The sequence below is a fragment of the Cnephaeus nilssonii genome, assembly GCF_951640355.1.
Source record: "Cnephaeus nilssonii genome assembly, chromosome: 19".
Taxonomy (NCBI): Eukaryota; Metazoa; Chordata; class Mammalia; order Chiroptera; family Vespertilionidae; genus Cnephaeus; species Cnephaeus nilssonii.
Window position 1 is genome coordinate 21,094,020 of NC_137090.1, and position 19,584 is coordinate 21,113,603.

The 19,584-nt window shown below is 38.3% G+C and overlaps 1 protein-coding gene across 1 annotated transcript in view; it reads left to right on the forward strand.

The window, feature by feature from the left end:
- Positions 1-306: 306 nt before the first annotated feature.
- Positions 307-19,584, forward strand: part of CLTC (clathrin heavy chain) — a 60,232-nt gene continuing 40,954 nt past the window's right edge. Inside the window, exons 1-2 of the mRNA XM_079798427.1 lie at positions 307-718; positions 17,811-18,018. Coding sequence (XP_079654553.1) covers positions 677-718; positions 17,811-18,018 — 250 coding nt within the window. The 5' untranslated portion in view covers positions 307-676. The remainder of the gene's footprint in view (positions 719-17,810; positions 18,019-19,584) is intronic.

Consider the following 19,584-nt stretch of genomic DNA (forward strand, 5'->3'; position numbering starts at 1 on the left):
AGACACCGCACTCCCAGGAGACCCCCACATTCCCCTAGAACCCGTCCCGTGTTCTGAGAGCAATCAGCCGACCTTCCCGACCAGCATCACGTGCACCCGGAAGTACGTGGGTGGGACCTACAGTGCCAACGGAAGTGACGTCGTCCGCCCCTAGTCGCATGATGTGGCAAAATGCAAAAAAAAAAAAATGGTGGGGCGGGGGGGAGGAGGAGGAGGGAGGGAAAAGCAGCAGGAGACTGGGGAAAGTGATGAGTCCAAAAAAGTAGTCCCTCCGCTTTCCCTCGTTCCCCTCCTGCCGCAGCGATCAGCGAGGCCGGGAACGCACTGCGTCCCGAATTCCTGCGCCCGTCGCACCGCGGCGCTCCGTGGAGGGGTACATAAGACGGAGGGGGTGAGGTGACTAGGGCGGAGTTCTGTCGCCGGGATCCCTCCGCAGGGCTCAGCCGTTTCCGGAGTCTGCGCTGCGCCCGGTTCCGCCATTGCGGCTCTCCCGGACCCTGGAGCCTCCGCCCCCGACCCGAGCTCTCGTCTGTCTGCCAGTTTCCTGCGTCCCCGGAGAGTATCTTGCTGAGCCCAGCCTACCCCCTCCCCTTTCTCCTCCTCTCCCTTGGAGAGTCCGGGCAGCCACTGCCCCGCAGCCCCAGTGACAGGAGGAGACCATACCCCCGACAGCGCCATGGCCCAGATTCTGCCAATTCGTTTTCAGGAGCATCTCCAGGTGCGGCTCGGCCGGGGCTGGTGAGGGCTGTGGAGAGGGTGGTCAGAAGGAAAAAGCTGGATTCTGGGCCCAAGCAGAAAGCACTATCGGAGGTGTGGTGGTGGTGGTGATGGTGGGGGGGGGGTATTGGTGTCTGAGGTAGATGGAGGATGGGGGCGCTATCTTGGGAAGAAAGGGTTAAATGGTGAGAGGTGTGGATGGGAATGGGGAGAGTCGGGGTGCGAAGGGCAGCGAAGCCAGTCCTGGGTTCGAGGGCCTTTCTATTTTCTCTTCCTGGGTGGCAAGAACTGCGCATACTAACTGCACCCCCTTCCCAGTTTTATTCAGTTCATTCATTTGGGTAGGGTGGGGGTGGGAGAATTCTCCCGCGTTTCTTCCGGAGCTAAGATCTCATCGCCTGGGCCAGTGTAGGGCTGTCACCTCCCATGGCTTTTCTCTTCCCTTTCCCCCGTCGTGTCTGCACCCAGGAGTTGTGGGGCGGGTGGGTTGGGGAGGAGCAGCCTTTTTTTCTTCCTCCCTTTGCGGCTCTCAACTGAGAAAGACACCTTCTCCAAGGGGGGTGGGGAGGAATGGCGGTGGCTGGCCGCCTGCTTTCCCCGAGGCAGGAGGAACAGAAGGTCACTCTGCAGGAACTGAAGGAGGGTAGAATGGGGGAACGTGGTTCTTCCTTAGGGCGGTGTCAATCTCAGCGTGCGTGGGGTCAAGGTCCCTAGGGGAACTCGCATTTCCCCCCCCCTTTTCTTCATTTCTCTGGGATGGTGTGGCTCTGATCCCCTTTGGTTCTAGAGGGTAGGGAAGAGTTATTCAGAGCTTATCTTGGAGTCTGCTGGAGTTTAGCAGGTGCTTGTGGGCGTGAGTACCTCCCTCCCTCAGGATTGCGTGGAATTGAACACAGCCCTGGGGGATAGAGCTCACCTACTCTGGAGATATGCAAAGTTATTTGGTCTGTAATTGGTTTCCTTTTAGTAGGTTCTAGAATTCTTCCCCATGGTGCATTATCCTGTAGGCAGCATACTGTTTTATCTGGCAGCATGCCCATGGAGGGCCCAGGCCGGTGATCATTGGAGGGCTTGACTGAATTAAGCCTTTTCTGAGCTTCTTCCTGGTTCACCAATCCTGGTTTCACTTTGGCTGAAATAATACATTCATGTTCATTTTCTTCCCAAATATCCCTTAAAGAGGCCTGCCTCAGCTCAGCCTTCTGAAGAGCTAATTTCATAATGAATGATGCCATGAGTTGATATAACACTAATATTAGTGACCTTTTGGACACTTTTTACCATTGAAGGCTAATTTTATTTACTTTCTCCCATTGTTATTATGTACATAAAGGATTATCGTTAATAAAAAGGTTTAATATCCAGGCTATCAGTAACGTAATTTTATACTTCTTTGCAGGTATTATCACCTTTGCTTACATCAGCAATAAATTATTTTCTTTTAAGTCTTCAAATGTAATGAATAATCTTTTTTTAAAAAAATTTCATTAATTGATTTTAGAGAGAGAGGAAGAGAGAGAGAAACATCGATTGTTTCACTTGTTTATTCATTCATTTGTTGGTTTTTGTGTGTACCCTGACTGGGGATCGAACCTGCAACCTTGGCATATCAGGATGCTGCGCTAACCAACTGGGCAGCCCAGCCAGGGCAATAATCTTTACTCAAAAAAAATGAGTTAAGTAAAGCACTTTCTTCAGTCATCTGTGGTTTTCAGATCACTCATTTGAAGTAATGGAACATTATTTTATAATAGGTTAAAATGTTAAGTGACAGAATAGACACAAAGAAGTTATGCTCAATCTAAGTTTTAATTACTATGGTTATTTCTGTTACAGTGAAGTATAAGTGAATGTGAAGGATTAGGAAAACAATGTTCTTGTGTGTGGAGGAAAACACAGGTTCCTTACTTACTATAGTGCATCTGATGCATACATAATCGTTTTGCAGACAAATGTTTGTAAAATCATACACGGAGAAGCAGGTACAATTGCTCTTTATAAGGTAGAGGGTATAGCCCACTATTAAATCTCATTTCTTAAAAAAAAAGTTTTATTGATTTATAGAGGAGGGGAGAGAAACATCGATATGAGAATGCAACATTGCAACATTGATTGGTCCCCCCAGCACGCCCCCCCCCCCCCCCCCCCCAGGGATTAAGCATACTCCCCAACCAGGAATTGAACCAGCAACCCTTCTCTATGCAGGACTATGCCTAACCAACTGAGCCAAAACAAATCTCGTTTCTTGACTAGTGGTGGTTTGGGCAATAGTTTTTCATTTCTATTAATGAGGAAATAAAAATTGTTAAATAAACCCAAGGATTGGAATCCAACCTTATCACTAATTGATAACAGATTTAATATGGGTCTGATTTCTAAGGGAATCAGAATTTATGCAAATACTTGAATGAAGCCATTTCCTTTTCAAATAATTTGAAGTTTTGAATGTAAAGCAGTTTTTCAGTTATATTTGAAGATTTCACTCATTCTTTTTTTTTTTTTTTTTGGAGTAATATGCCATGTCTAAACTTAAGCTTGCTATTGTGACTGTATTCTTCAGCTGATAATGATTAATTGTGCAGAGCCCCCAGTCACTAGCCAACCTCTTCCAGGATATATATCTTCTGACTTCTCATTTTTATCTCTTCCCTTGTAAAAATTAATAAAGATTATTTTAATTGGCATTTTAGGTCTGACATCTGAGTCCCTGCCAGTTTGCCAAGTAGCAGAAAACACTCTGAAATACTTAGGATAAAAATTAGGAACAAGAATTGAGGAACTTGAATGTAGAGTTAGCTTGTGAAAGCTTTAAAATGTGAACTGTAAATGAATTTATTTTTGTAACATGTAAATACTTTGGCCAGCTGAAGGATCTGTCATTAGAGCTTGGAGCTATACAGCAAATAAATGTTAATATTGTAAGTTATGAAGTGTTTTGTTTTTTCTTTTTTAGGATATTTAGGCTGATAGCAGTCAATAGATGAATGCCCAATTGAGCAAGACATTGTTAGAGTTGCAGATTCTGGGGAAAAAACCTAGGTTATACATATAAAATGGTGCTTGCAGTTCTCAATTCTTGGCACATTAAGTATGTTTATTCCAACTGACACATCCCACTGTGTCCCAGGTTCCTTGAGTCTGCAATTAAAAAATCTCCCAACCCTGTTCTTTTCCCTTTAATCCATACATGCAGAACTGGAAGGTGGTGTGCATTGAACGGTAGAAGTTCTTGCTGTGGTTATTTTGGTTTGCTAAGAGAAAACAATGCTGAGTATTGCTGGGATGTGCTATATGCTTTACTGTACTCCCTGAAAGAGGCAACTGCCTGGAATTATGCTGCAATCCACCCTGGGAATAGCTTCCAGGTTTCAGATGTATCATGCTTTTCAGAATTTTCCTAATGGTCTATTTACTCAGCTCAAAGGGGGGTGGTTAATTCTAGTAACTGTGCTTTCACTCTCTAGGAAATCATTTAAGACATGGAACTGTGTGTGTAACCTCAATCATTTTCATTTTAGTGTGCAGTAAAATACATGATTTCAGAAACCTCAACCTATATTACCTGAATTACATTTCACAAGATGTGTTTTTTTTTCTGTCACTGTTACTGATACAATTTTTGCTTTTTGAGAGTTACTGTCCAGTAGAACTTTCTTCCATGATGAAAAATTTGTACTATCTACCTAGGGATATTGAGCACTTGAGTTAAGTTTTTCTTTTATTTCTTTAATTAAATGTAAATAGCCACAAGAGGCTATTGACTATGACATTGGATGCACAATTATAGGCCATACTGATGATGTGCTTTGTGAGAGTGAAGATTTATCTGACCACCCATATTTATTTGTAGAACATTTTGTTAACTAAAATTAAAACATTATTTGAAAGTGTTAGTTGAATACTGTCTCTTGGGTAAGTGGTTTTGATGAACAATGACTAATGAATGGAGGAAGAAGCAGACTTGTGAGAGCCTCTTGTATCCTATGAATGTGGCTGGGTCCTTTCAGGTCTTTACTTAATCTCCCACATCTTAAACAGTTGAAGAAAGTGAGATTCAAACACAATGTCAACCTAGGTCTTCTCACAGACTATTCCAAAGAAGTAGGATGGTTGGCCTTAAGAGAAGTTATACAGCCCTGGCCGTAATTAGAGGTGATTAGACTGTTGTTCCGATATGCCAAAGTTTTGGGTATGATTTTCAATCAAGGCACATACAAGAATCAACCAATGGCCCTGGCTGGTTTGTCTCTGTGGATGGAGCATTGGCCTGTGGACTGAATGGTCCTGGGTTCAATTCCAGTCAAGGGCACATGCCCGGATTGCAGCTTGATCCCCAGTCGGGGGTATGCAGAGGGCAGTCGATGGATGATTCTCATTATTGACATTTCGATCTCCCTCTCCCTTCCTCTCTGAAATCAATAAAAATATATTTTAAAAAAAGAATTAACCAAGGAATGCACGACTAAGTGGAACAACAAATCAATCTTTCTCTCCCTTCCTCTAAAAATCAGTTTTTTGTTTGTTTTTAAAGAGAAGTTATGCAGTATCCTGGTATGCTTTTTTTGTTGTTGGACTTTGCCCCAAAAATGATTTATCTACTGGTTTAAAATGTATTTAATGTGGTATAGTAGACAGATTAGGGATTTGGGGGTTGTCAAGACAACTGCTATCCAATAGAAAAATAGTAAGAGCAATATATGTAATTTTACATTTTCCAGTGACTATATTAAAAAAAACAGGTGAAATTAATTTTAGTATGTTTATGTAACTCAGTATATCCCAAATGTTACAATTTCAACCTGTAATCAGTATAAAATTTTCAAATGAGATATTTTACATTCCTTTTTATGGGGGTACTGAATTTTCAAAATCTGATGTGTATTTTACACTTAGAGCATATCTCAGTCATACCCTATTTTCATTGGAAATGTTTGATCTTATTTAGCTTTCATAAAATTTGCAATTGGAAAAGCAGATTTGTGTACCTAGATTATTACAAGCATACTTAAGTTTCCATAAATAATCTATCATTAGTAACTATTTAATATTAATTTTAAAATAAATTCAGTCACAATAACGACATTTCAGGTGATCATTACCACTTATGGCTTGTGAAATGTGATTACACTATTGGAGAACACAGGTTAATCTTTGTAAAATAGGCATAACTGCCTTACAAAGTTACTGTGAAGGTCTGAGATCATGGTGTGAAAAGTACTTGGTGTAGCACTTTCAGAGCATCAGTTGGTAGATATGTAATTTGTGTCCAGTACATTTTTTTCAGGGATCTTTGAACGTTTAATTTGCATATCTAGATTTTTATGGTTAGTAAATATTTGATATCCACCTAAGATTTGAGCACTTATCACATATCAGCAACTATGTTAGCCTAAGAACAAAATGGTGAACAAGACTGACTGCAGCTTGCATTCATGCTTGCATTGATTAGTTTACAAAGATGGTCCACACATAATTGCAACCCTGGATGTTATCTAATGTTTGATATTGTGCAGAATTTAATGCATACCTTAATTATACAAAATTGATTACTAATACTGCTCTAAAACTGTGCCCAAAAGAAGGAATTTTAAAATATTTTATTAATATACCATGAGCACTCATTGTGTACCATTGGTACACTTTTGATTACTGTTCCTTGGTCATAAATATTTGAGAGACCTAAATCATGTCTGAAAATATCCATGTTGAATATGTTGTTTTATATGTCCTGTAAGATGGAAGAATTGAAGTAAATGTTCTCATTTAGATGGGAAGTGAGTTCATTGCTGATAGATATTTTAGTCCTATATTATTAGAATGAGACCATTTCTCTAATTGATTTACATAACACACTATAGCTACTTCATAATATCAATTTGTAAATCATAACAAAGTTTACAGCTCTATGCATTGCCCGCCTCCCCCTCTCCCCTTGGCCAAGTGCCTGTGGCTAATGCTCTTAACTCAATGGGATGGCAGGAGGTTTGGATCTGGATGTATTATGCAAAACCCATCTGTCAGACTTGGATTTTGTGTCTCTTTTGTATTATGAAAGACATAATTTAAGATGTTTTGTCCTAGTTTAGAGGACATAACTATCCATCACATCTTAATTGCTCTGAAATCTACATGATCAAAATAAATAGCTGTTTGAGTACCTACTGTGTGCTAAGAACTCTGTTAAATAATTTATGTTCATGATCTTATTTTATTGGCAAGACAGTCCCTTCAAACAGGGTTAGACTTATTTTGTAGATGGAGAAACAAATTTATAGCTGTTAGCTTGTAGAGTCACACAACTAATGATGGGTGGGCAGACCAATACTTGCTCTTCTTTTAGTGTGATACATTGCCTCATCTGTACAGTTTGAACTGCAAAATATACCAGTTTGTATGTATACTGTGGTGTTCTTCAATGTACTTACACATCCTACTGGTTTTATATTTGAAAGTAGAGGCCAGTGAACCAACATTTGATTTTTTTTTTTTATGCCTTAAACAGATGTTTTTAAAGGGCTTTATCCAAGTTTCTAGAAAATTGTGCAGAATGATTGGGGATCAGATTGACTTCTAACCACAGTTATCAAAGCCCTCTCATAAGCCTGAACTTAAACTTTTCTAGAGACATTTTCTTGATTACAAGAGGATGAATGTGTCCCAGTCGGAAGCCACTAGTGAAAGCAGGAAGCTTCTGCTTTCTGTCTTACTATATTATGCATTCTTTTGTGCTGAGACTAATGTAAAAGTTGAATAGAACTGTAGGAAGATGATTGTGCTTGGGGAGGAGCAAAGTAGGAGTAGAACATGCTTGCTCAGTTTAACTAGTATAACCATAGAAGGGAAAGGGTTTACAAACTGGTAGGATTGTGCTTGGAAAGCAGAACTTCCAAGTAATATTAGTACTTCCTGTTCTGAATGATTGTGTAAATAAAGACATTTCTTTAAGTAAAGCAGATTTTAAAGCTTATTCGAATGAATAAAAAATGAGTCCATTGAAACTATTTCATCACATTAAAAAATTAAAATTCTGCAGTGTCCAATTGTGGAAAATATCTCAAGATATTTAACCCATACTTTGTTTTTTTAGCTTTTCTTAACTACCTCATTTATTAAATTAAAACAATACTTTCTGTGCTGGAGGGCAGTCTCCCTTTATCCATTTGAGGTGAACATATGTGCCATGCTAAAGGAAAAAACCACCATCTACCTAATTACAGAAGTCAAGATCTTAAAGTTATATAACACTCTTTTTCTGCTTATTATTTTCTGTATTTAGTCCCATTTCTGGAGTAGGGTAGGGAAGAACTCATACTGATGCACACTGGGGGTCCTGGCATTGCAGTTTTTGATGACCCCCATCAATTGAATCTGTGGGAATCTTAGTAGATGAAAAATGGGACTTGCTTTCATCTATTCTGACCAGCTGCTCATCTAAGAAAGAGGGCTTTAAAACCACCAAAGGGGCCCTTGCCCGGGAGCTCGGTTGGTTAGAACATCATCCCCATATGCCAGGGGTGAGAGTTTGATCCCTGGTCAGGACACATACAAGAATCAACCAATGAATGCATAAAGAAGTGGAGCAAGAAATCTGTTTCTCTCCCCCTTCCTCTCTAAAATCAATAAAAAAATTTAATTAAAAAGAAAAGAGAATCAACCAGTGAATGTATAAGTGACTGGAACAGCAAATCAGTGTTTCTCTCTCTCTCTTCTCAAAATCAATTAAAAAAACAACCACCAAAGTGGGCAGAGTAAAGCCAGAGACTGTTCATATACGCTCATCTTGGCAAAGAGCTAACTTTGAATATTCTTCAAAAAGCAGTCCCTAAGGGGTATATTCCTGGAGATCATAATCCAAGCAAGTGAAAATGACTCTCATAATATGCAAGTAGAAATTCAAGGCATGTTATAAAATTCAATGATTGCACCATAATGGATTAAAAAAAAGCTTTGATGGAATGGAGATGACTTTCCAGTGCTAATGAAGACACCAATGTAAAAAATGCCTATGAAGAGTTTAAATAAAATGGTTTCTGAAATGTGAAGAGTAGAAAACTATTTCCAAGTTAGTTATTTTATAATTTTTTTAAAATACTTTTACTGATTTCAGAGTGGGAAGGAGAGGGAGAGAGATATATATATAAACATCAATGATGAATCATTAATCAACGGCCTCCTGTATGTTCCGTACTGGTGGTTGAGCCCGCAACCCAGGCACCCTTGACCAGAATCCAACCAGGACCGCTCAGTCCACAGGCCAACGCTCTACCCGCTGAGCCGAACCAGCTAGGGCTGATGTTTCTGTGTTTCTCTCCCTCTCTGAAATTAAAAAAAATGGGGGTGGGATTTGCAAGCATCCAAGGCACACCCTTTTCAAGATTTAAAAAAAAAATCACACCAGTCTTAGTTTTCTTCTTTAAAATTTTTTATTTATTTATGGATTTTAGAGAGAGAGGAAGGGAGAGACAGACAGACATTGATTTGTTGTCCCACTTATTTATGCATTCATTGGTTGATTCTTGTGTGTGCCCTGATGATGAATCAATCCTGCAAGTTTGGTGTATCAGGCCAATGCTCTAAACAACTGAGCTACCTGGCCAGAGCCAGTCTTAAAGTTTTTAAATTTTCTAGTAAGTAGTTGGCTACAAGTAGGAAAAATTCTCGGTGGTTCTCGTAATAGTTTACCAAAGCTAATAGTCTTCAGTTCCTGTCTCCAACTGTGACAATTTGGCCCTGGCCAGGTAGCTTAGTTGGTTAGAGGGCCACCCCATATACCAAGATTTGGGTTCAATCCCCAGTCAGGACACATACAAGAATCAACCAATGAATGCATAAATAAGTGGAACAATAATCAGTGTTTCTTTCTCCCTCTCTTTTTATTCTGTCTTCCCTCTCTCTCTCAAATCAGTAATAACAATAGTAATAATAAAAAGAATAAAACAATTTGGAGTGAGTGACCAACGTTAAGATTTCTCCTGAGAAACAGTAATTGTCTCAGAGGTTAACAGAGAGTATAAACAAATCTATAGAATTAAAGGCATTTTTATTTGTTGCTTAAAATGTGGAGCACACAGAAAATAATGGCTGGTATCCTGTTGATAGAAGAACTAAAGGAATGCTGCATTTTCAGCATTTTTCTTTATTTCCTGTAGAAGACAGCAACTGCAATTTTTATGTGACATTCTGCTAGCTTCCTGGAAGGGCTTACTGAAATAGCTTCTGTCAGCATATTTTTTCACTGTGGTGGATACTAGTGAAGGTAGAGGGTGTTTGGAACTTTTAAAGGAAATTATGCTGAGTGAAATACTTGGAATAGGAAGTTAACCAAATCTTTAAGCGCTTAACTTAAAAATACCTGTATTGAGTTATATCCAGGTATCAGCAGGTCTCTAAAATTGTTGACTTCTTAACTCTAGTGATAACACCTATCAAATCTTTATCAAGATACAAAATTCATTTACATAAGTAACTGAAATAGGACTATATGTAGAGCACTTACAGAATAGTTTCATCTGAAATACAGTAGCTCATATATACTTCCTTTTCATCCTAACTATTCAGATGAAATAAGGAGGAAGGATCTGTAAAGTGTAAAGCCAAGCACTAATTGTGAAACATAAGTTCTTAGTAATGCTGGCATAAACACAAGTTTTAATGTATTTTGATTTTCAGCTGATACAGCTGGTAAATGAGTTCTGTGCTGCATTTACTAGTCATTCATTAGGAGGCAAACTGCCCGGATATGCTTATAAAAAAGCCTTTTTCCAGTGAGTATTCCTATCTGTTCAAATGTAAGAACTGCTGGATGAAATTAATAGGCTCAAAGCAAACCTATTACTCCTTTAATTATGTGATGTTTGTAAGCATAAACACAATTGTCATTGATTTTTGAGATAGAGACTGTGTTAACGGAGAGCCTTTAGTCAAAATATATTATTATTTGGGTTAAATATACTTATAGTTCAGCCTGGCCATTGTGACTCAGTGGCTGAGCGTGAACTTATGAACCAGATGGTCACAGTTCAATTCCTGGTCAGGGCATATTGCCCGGGTTGCGGGCTCAGTCCCCATTATGGGGTGTGCAGGAGGTAGCTGGTGAATGATTCTTGCTCATCATTGATGTTTCTCTCTCCCTCTCCCTCTCTGAAATAAATAAAAAATCAAAAATTTTAAAAGTTATATTTTAAAAATACATATATCCTATATAATAAAAGGCTAATATGCAAATCAACCAAATGGGGGAATGGTCGCTATGGTGCACACTGACCACCAGGGGGCAGACGCTCAATGCAGGAGCTGCCCTGGTGGTCAGTGTGCTCCCACAGGGGCAGCTCCGCTCAGCCAGAAGCCAGGCTAAGCAGCAGCAGCAGCGCTAAGGACCCCTCAGGGGATGTCCGACTTCTTAACTCTGTAGTGATAGCACCTATCAAGTCTTTACCAAGATACAAGATTCATTTACATAAGTAACTGAAATAGGATTATATGTAGAGCACTTACAGAATAGTTTCATCTGAAATACCTAAGCCAGCAGTTGGACATCCCCCGAGGGGTCCCAGACTGCGAGAGGGCGCAGGCTGGGACCTCCCCCACCACTCAGTGCACAAATGTCATGCACCGGGCCTCTAGCCTGTTTTAGAATAGGACATGTCAAGATACCATAGTCTCAGAGCTAGATAACTATAAAAGGACAGAAGTCCCTAAAATACAGAGTACTTACGTGGCCCACACTGTTCTAAGTGCTTGCTGTGTGTTGAATCACTTTCATGCAGCACCTAGGCGTTCCTTGCTCCTCCTCAAGCATGGATGGATGCTTTCTCTTGTACCATTTTTTTGAAATAGGGGATTCATCTTACAGTTGTATACTCTTTTCCCTAAAACTTTATGATATTGATGAACATCTTAGAAGAAATTGAGGCAGTTGTAGTCAACCAAGCACTGTCAAGCCTCTCTTTTTCTCATGTTCTTTGAAGAAATTGCATTTTACTACATCTGCGCATTCTCAGTCTGGCTCAGTCCCTGGACCTCTGATATTTGAATATTTAGTGATTTCTTGAGAGGAAAGAGACACCCATACTGAGTTTTTCCTTGGGGACTTTTGATAGCATTGAACTTTGCAGATTTACACCCTCCCTCCACCCTGCAGTCTTCTGCAAATAACTGGACTCTGAAACCTGAAAGTTCAATATTTTTTTGTTTTTTCCTGTCTTGTCTGGAATCGTGTATAACATGAGTGTGTCTCTATACCAATTGTTCTTCATATTTTGCCAGAGCTTAATGTTAAAGTTTTTTTTTTCTTCTTGTTGGACTCCCAAGAAAAACTTCTGAAAACATTGTTCTCTAATAGAACTGTACAATGATGGAAATGTTCTGTATTCTGAGCCCTCCAGTACGGTAGTCTCATGTGGCTGTTGAGTACTTGAAATGTGACCACTGAGGGACTAAATTTAAATTTTATTAACAAAATTAAATAGCTGCATGTAACCACTGGTTCCCATATTGGACAGAGTAGCAAACCTCCCAGTGTACAGCTCCCTAACAGAGCTTGAGCTATTTCATGCTTTGACTAATTTTCATGTTTACCTTTTGAAGTTGTAGTCTTCCTTCCTGCCCTACAGGTAAATTGCCTAATAAAAGTCATTCTTACAATTTAATCTTAAGTTCTGCACCTATAGAAGAGTAAAGATTACTCTTTAAAAAGAATTTTAAAATATGAATTTGCAAGCTTTCATAAAACTGAGGAGAGTCATATATCATATACCAAATTATCTATTTAAAGAAATTCAGGCCATGGTGACATTTCACCTCTAAATACCCCACCATGCATCGTTAGAAAATAAGGAAAATTTTTTCCATAATCATGGTATCATTAAAGCCTCCTTATATAATAATCCCTCAATATCTAAAAATCAGTCCAAATTCATATTTGTCTGATTGTCTTCAAATGTTACTGCTATGTCTAAATCAGGATCCAAGCAAGATCTGCATGTTGCTTTCAGTTCTGTCTCTTAAGATTCTTTTAAAAAACATTTTTTTACAGAGTTTCAGATTTACAGAAAAGTTAGAATGGTATAAAGAATTCCCATATACATCCTTTACCCAGATTCTTTAATTCTTAACATTTTTTTTTACTACATGTGATTTATCCTCTTTTGTCTCTATACATAAAAACTATTGAACTAAATTGCTTGAAAGTACTTTGTAGATATACCTCTTTACCATTACATACTCTATTGTATATTTAGTAAGAATAACAAAATGGTCTTCTATAGAGACACTAAAATGATCAAACAGAGGCAATTGACTTTGACAGAATACTGTTATCTAATCTCAGGCTTAATTCAGATTTCATCATTTGTTCTGATAATACTCTCTTTTCTTATTTGAGAGAGGGAGAAACAGAAACATTGATTTGTTTTCCACTTATTTATGCATTCATTAGTTGATTCTTGTATGTGCCCTGACTGGGGATCCAGCCCCCAACCTTGGTGTATCTGAGCTATCTGGCCAGGGCTGGAAATGTTCTTGTGTGTAAGAAGCTTCTGACCTCAATAACCTTAGTTAGGCATATTAAGTAGCACAGATGGAAGCAGTTTTCATGCTTTTGATGGTTACATTTTTTTAAAAACATATTTTTATTGATTTCAGAGAGGGAGGGAGAGGAATAGAGAGATGAAACATCAATGATGAGAATCACTGATTGGCTGCCTCCTGCACGCCCCCATGGGTTCAAGCCCGCAACCCGGGCATGTGCCCTCGACTGGAATCGAACCTGGGACCCTTCAGTCCACAGGCTAACGCTCTATCCACTGAGCCAAACCAGCTAGGATGGTTTTCATTGTTTAGGCAAGTTCTTTTACTTGAGCTTAAAGTTTAGTTGCATAAATTGACCTGGAATTTTGGTCCATGGGCAGATTAGGAAATATTGGGAAAGTTTGTTTTTGGAAAGGTATGGTATAGGAATGAGAGAGAGAGAGGGGGGGGGAGAGAGAGAGAGGGGGAGAGAGAGAGAGAGAGAGAGAGAGAGAGAAAGAGAGAGAGAGAGAGAGAGAGAGAGAGAGAGAGAGAGAGAGAGAAAGAGAAAGACTGTATCTTTGAACCAGGTGGTTTCAACTCTTCTGCACATTGAAGAGAGAAATGTGTGCTTACTTTCCATTGTACCTTTTGTTTCTCTTTAGGGTAAAGAGAATTTTTGATGATACTGACCACATAACATCTGTTTGTCTTAGCTATTCCAGCTTGCTCACTCAGCGAACTGTTAACATGTTTGTCAGGTTTGTTAGAAAGCTTTAGCAATATTGTTGTGTCCATAATGCCCCTAAAAATAAGAATGAAAATAGGGTTACTTAGGATCACATGTTACATGGTATTGAAGATTCTGGTCTCTACCTACTTTAGGCAAATTAAAGAGCAGAATTGGAAGTTTTTAAGTGTAATTCCTTTTGTCACAAAAGGGAAAAAAGGGGCATTTCAATATCGGAGTAAGTCAAGCACTCAGAGACCACTTATCTATTATCAGTAGTAAAAAGAAATTCACACCCAGACTTTCAGCCAACGTTTAGGACAGCTGAATTAAGCAGATAATAACATGAAAATACCAAAAAAAATCTAACCTTGAGATGTGTTGCTTGTACTAATGGTATCTATTGAGCCTTTACTATGTGTCAGGCATTGTTCTAAGTACTTCATATTAAATCCTCACAGCTCTGGGGTAGCTGCTATCATTTCAGATGTTTCAGATGAGGAAATATATACAGAGATAACTGATTTGCCTGTGCCCTATGAAGTGGCAAAACTGGGACCTAGATATTTTAGCTCTGATGCAACCCACAGAACCAGTTAATTCTGTTTGGTGCTTGTATTTTATAATCAAAGTTATACATTTAGACAGTAATTGTTTTCCTGAATGAAGAACCTTCTTTGTTGTCTAGATTACGGGGAATCTGAAATGATATTTCTCACTAAAAACTAAGACTGCAGTTAGTGTTTTACTTTTATCCCCAGGCATGTTCATCTAAATTGGGGGGAGGGGAAGAGGGAAAAGGAAATACTTTTATATCATTTATAACCTGTAACTCTTAAGGCACTTTAGAGTTTTGGGTTGATTGATTAATAATAAATCTGTACTTGCTTTTTGGAATCTAAACTCGGCATAAGTGTTCAGTCCTAAAGTTGTGCCACTTGTAGGCCAGTGTCAAAATCTAGTCTGGAAACCAAATGAGTTACAATGTTTGGGTGGTTTTCTTTAACAAGGGAGGAATTGATAATTTGTATACTTTTGTGCATGTGCCTTTAGTGTTTGTTTTTAAGGGAGGATGGAAATATGCATAGGTTATCTCTTAGATGGAAAAGTATCTAATTACTGGGAGGGGGAGGTACAACTAGAAACATGGAATGGGTGACTTTTCATAGTATACCAGTATATCCTTTTGAACAGTTTGAATAATTTGCTGTATCCATGTAATAACTTAAAAATAAGTAATCACTTTTTAACCTAAATTTATTGACTCCATATTCTTATTTTGTACCAGCAAAATAAAAGTTCTTTGAAGTTAAAAACAGTTTTATCATAGAAACTTGCAAGCACATCTCAAAATAGAGTACCTCCAGGATCAGCAAGAGCAACATTTTGCCAATTGAGTGGATAAAATGTGGCCGTGTTTGGATGTCATTATTGTATTCTCTGAAAATAGCTGCAGGTTCAGAAACTCTTATATGTCCTCAATTTATTTGTGGTTCGACCCAGAGTCTGTAATTCAGGGAACTATTTTACTTGTTCTCAAACACTAGGGCTTCAGCTGTGACAGTTGAAGCTCAAAATTGCCTTAGGTAGTGACAGAAAACCAGAATTCTTATTATACAGAGTAGTTTAGAATATAACATGTTGCTTTGACATATGTATTTATAGGAGGTTTATGAACTACTGGAATGTTTTCTCCAGTTATTGGGAAGGAACTATCGATTAAACTTGGAAAAGTTTGAGGGCACTCTACTTAGAAAATTAGATGTATACACCTCTCCTAAAACGAGACAGACACCCACACAGTCCCTTTGTATGTATCGGGATATCACTTATGGTTTATCTTCCTCCATTCGTTTTTTAAACTAAAGGTCACTAAAACTAGACTCAAGAAAAAATGAAAATTAATAACTCATAAAATTTTATTGTAACCAAATTCATTATAAGTTATATATCTCATAGCTTGTATACTTGCCATGCATGGCAGCATATACTTGAGCTTGTAAAGCTAGTTAATCTTCTACTTTGTTACCATGCTTGTATTAATAGTTAGACAAATGCTTGACTCCTTGCCCTGGTGTTCAGTAACTGAGTTACTATAACTATGCTTTATGATTGGTTGTGCCTGCAGTCACTGAGGTATAGGAGGGGAGTGAAAGTAAAATGCAGTCTCTTAATCTTAGGTTGTCACAGTCTGGTTATAATTAAGCATTATAGCAGAAGAGTTTGACAAGAGAATTTAGATGGAATACAGTTAACTTGGCTTAGCCAATCCAGAGAGAGTAGGGACAGCGGTAGTCTCTGGGGAGGGAAATTGGTATCTGGGGGGCAATGGAAGAAGAAAGACTTGATTTTTTCCCCCCTGTGAATTTTTTGTTTTGTTTGTATTTTGTTCCATGTGAATTTGTTATCTATTGGGCGGGGGGCGGGGGAGAGACTAGTCTGGCTAAGGCTAATAAAGTCTTCAGGCAGCCTTTTAGTGGGACTTAATTTGTTCTACTACATTTAGACACCCAGAGTGTTAATGACCCACTCTGGTAGAGCTCTCCTTCTAACAGGTGCCCTTTGTTTTTATACCCTTAATTGGGTTTTAAAGACCTACCATCCTTAGACCCTCTATATTTGTTTAGCAAATACTTGAATATCTTCTGAGTACACACAGCAGATCTGATTCCATTATTTTCCTCGTTAAAACCCTTAAGTACTAGCTTCCTTTGCCTAAAAAATAAATTCAGGGTTCTTTGTGGGGTACGGTTAGCTTATCAATCTGGCCCTTGCTTATCTTTATAGCCTTAACTTATTACCACGTTCATAGTCTATACTCCCTGTGTTACAAAAGTACTTTGTAGTACCCTTAGCAAACCATACTTTCACATCGCTGGGTTTTAGCATTTGTTCTTCTGTCCAGCGTTCTCTAGTCTCCCTTGAACACATTCCCTTAGCTGTGGGTCTTTGACAAGGTCCCTCTTACACTTGTTTTGGCATTTTGTAAAATATTGTAACTTTGTTTACTTATCTGTCTGCTTTTGCTAATCTTAAGTTCCCTTAGATTGAAAACTGTAAAATTTTAAATTTCTTTCTTTTTAGTCTGTGACTTAATTTTCAGATTTTGAAGTTTAATGTAAGTGAACAAGTAATTACTAAATGTTGAAGGGAGAGAGAACAGTTCAAAGATCTTAAACTAAAACATTAATGACCGCAAATCTCTTAAGCCATAGAGCAGTGGTTCTCAACCCTTCTAATGCCGCGACCCTTTAATACAGTTCATGTTGTGGTGACCCCCAACCATAAAATTATTTTCGTTGCTACTTCATAACTGTAATTTTGCTACTGTTATGAATCGTAATGTAAATATCTGTGTTCTGAGAACCGCTAGCAGGGTCACCTAAGACCATCGGAAAACACAGATATTTACATTACGATTCATAACAGTAGCAAAATTACAGTTATGAAGTAGCAACGAAAATAATTTTATGGTTGGGGGTCACCACAACATGAACTGTATTAAAGGGTCGCGGCATTAGAAGGGTTGAGAACCACTGCCATAGAGGCTAGCTAGATATAATTCTTTCCTTTACTGTTTATTCTGCCTCACAGTTTTAACCACAAGGTTATACATCTCTAGTTATAACTAAAAGGTTATAGCAAAATAATCGAAAACCACATTAGTTGGAAGAACAGATGGCCCATTATTTGGCTATCAGTTGCCTCACTTGAATCAATGTAATGGATTTTCACTGTTGACCTTAAAGCATTACTGGTTAAATGAGGATTTGTAGTGACGATAATACATGAATATCAAGTCTGTCTAATTCACTTTGTATCATGGTTTATTAATGTTTGTTTGTTTCTCCTCTAGCTCCAGAACCTGGGTATAAACCCAGCAAACATTGGCTTTAGTACCCTGACTATGGAGTCAGACAAATTCATCTGCATTAGAGAGAAAGTAGGAGAGCAAGCTCAAGTGGTAATCATTGATATGAATGACCCAAGTAATCCAATTCGAAGACCAATTTCAGCAGACAGCGCCATCATGAATCCAGCTAGCAAAGTAATTGCATTGAAAGGTATAAAAGATTGTGGGGTGTTTTTTTTTTTTAGTACTCTTCCTATGTATAATTTACTCAAATACAATAATTAGAAGCTCTTAGTATTTTGATTTGGTTAAATAAAGCTACAAAGTTAAAGCTATTAATGAATTTGATTTTAACTATTTTCATGGCTTTTACTTGGCATGTTTCTATAACATGTCTTTCTTTCTGTTCAGCATAGATCTTGGGAAAAAGTAAATGAATTTACAATTTATGCCTACAGTGTGATAAGACTGTGCTTTGAAAAGAATAACACCACATATTTTGCTAATATTAGCACTTAAACCAGTGATGGGCAACCTTTTGAGCTTGGTGTGTCAAACTTTGCCAAAAAACTGAGCATAACTCGGGTAGTGTGTCACTTTGAGGAAAAAACATTATTTCGCAAATGTTTCATCCTCGGCATGCGGCCGCCTCAGCGGCCGTGTGTCATCAGAAATGGTTACGCGTGTCAGTGCTGACACGCGTGTCATAGATTCGCCATCACTGACTTAAACATTGCAGAACTTTGTTATGATTATAAATTTGCTGTTCGTGCTGTGCCCTTTTTATACTTGTCTTGTACTTAAGTTATCGAGTTTTAAAAATGGCTTGAATTTACAAATGTGCCTATATATAGGTGGGTATTAAAGCTTTGAAATCACGATGTTAGAGTTTATTCATACTAACTTTTTAGTTGTCATCACAGGGAACTATACAATCTATTAGTTTAAACAGAGTTCAAAGAACCTCATATGGGCTGGGAGCCTATATTTTTTTCCTTTGAGCTATAGAGTGAGAATGTAATTGACTCTTAAAACAGAAGTTTCTGAGCGGGCTTTGACAAACTGGATGACTGAAAAAGGCATTTAACTGCTTATTCTTTGCTTGTTATTTTTGGTGTGGTAGAAAGAGTTCCAGTTTCTAGTAATATTATACCAGATATTTTAAGTCTTTGGAGCATATATGTAACTTTTATGAAGATTACTTTAATCTTATGGCATAAATACAATTATCTTTATATAAGGAAACAGACCTTGCTTAAAGTCACATAGCTGTCACCCCAATAAATTTAATTAATTTAAAAATCACATAGCTAATGATTGGGGACCTAAGTCTATAGATAGAGCCATTCAGTGCTAAATAGTGTGTTACCTAAGTGGTGAACAAGCACTGCTTCCAACCCCATCTCTAGCAGGCTGACTTTGGATAAGACATAGAAATATTCGGGAAGTCTACTTTTTATTAATTTGTAAAGTGAGAGGATTAGGTTGGGTAGTTTTCCAGTTCTTTTTAGCTCAGAATCCTAGTAATTTCTGGATGAGTTGTTAAAAGTGCTGAAGTTTTTAAACAGACTTCTTTTTACATGATTTAAACTTCGTATTTAGTAGTAATACTTGTTGGAGATTAAATGAGGGGAGGGAGAGGGCCGAGCATATTCAAACAGATGTCATCATTCCATGTCTAAGATTAGAGTTGATCTCACCCCAAGGAAAGATTACCCATCCAGCTTTCACCTAGGCCCACATGTTTTTCGGTAGTGAGCTTTTTGCTTCTATTAAA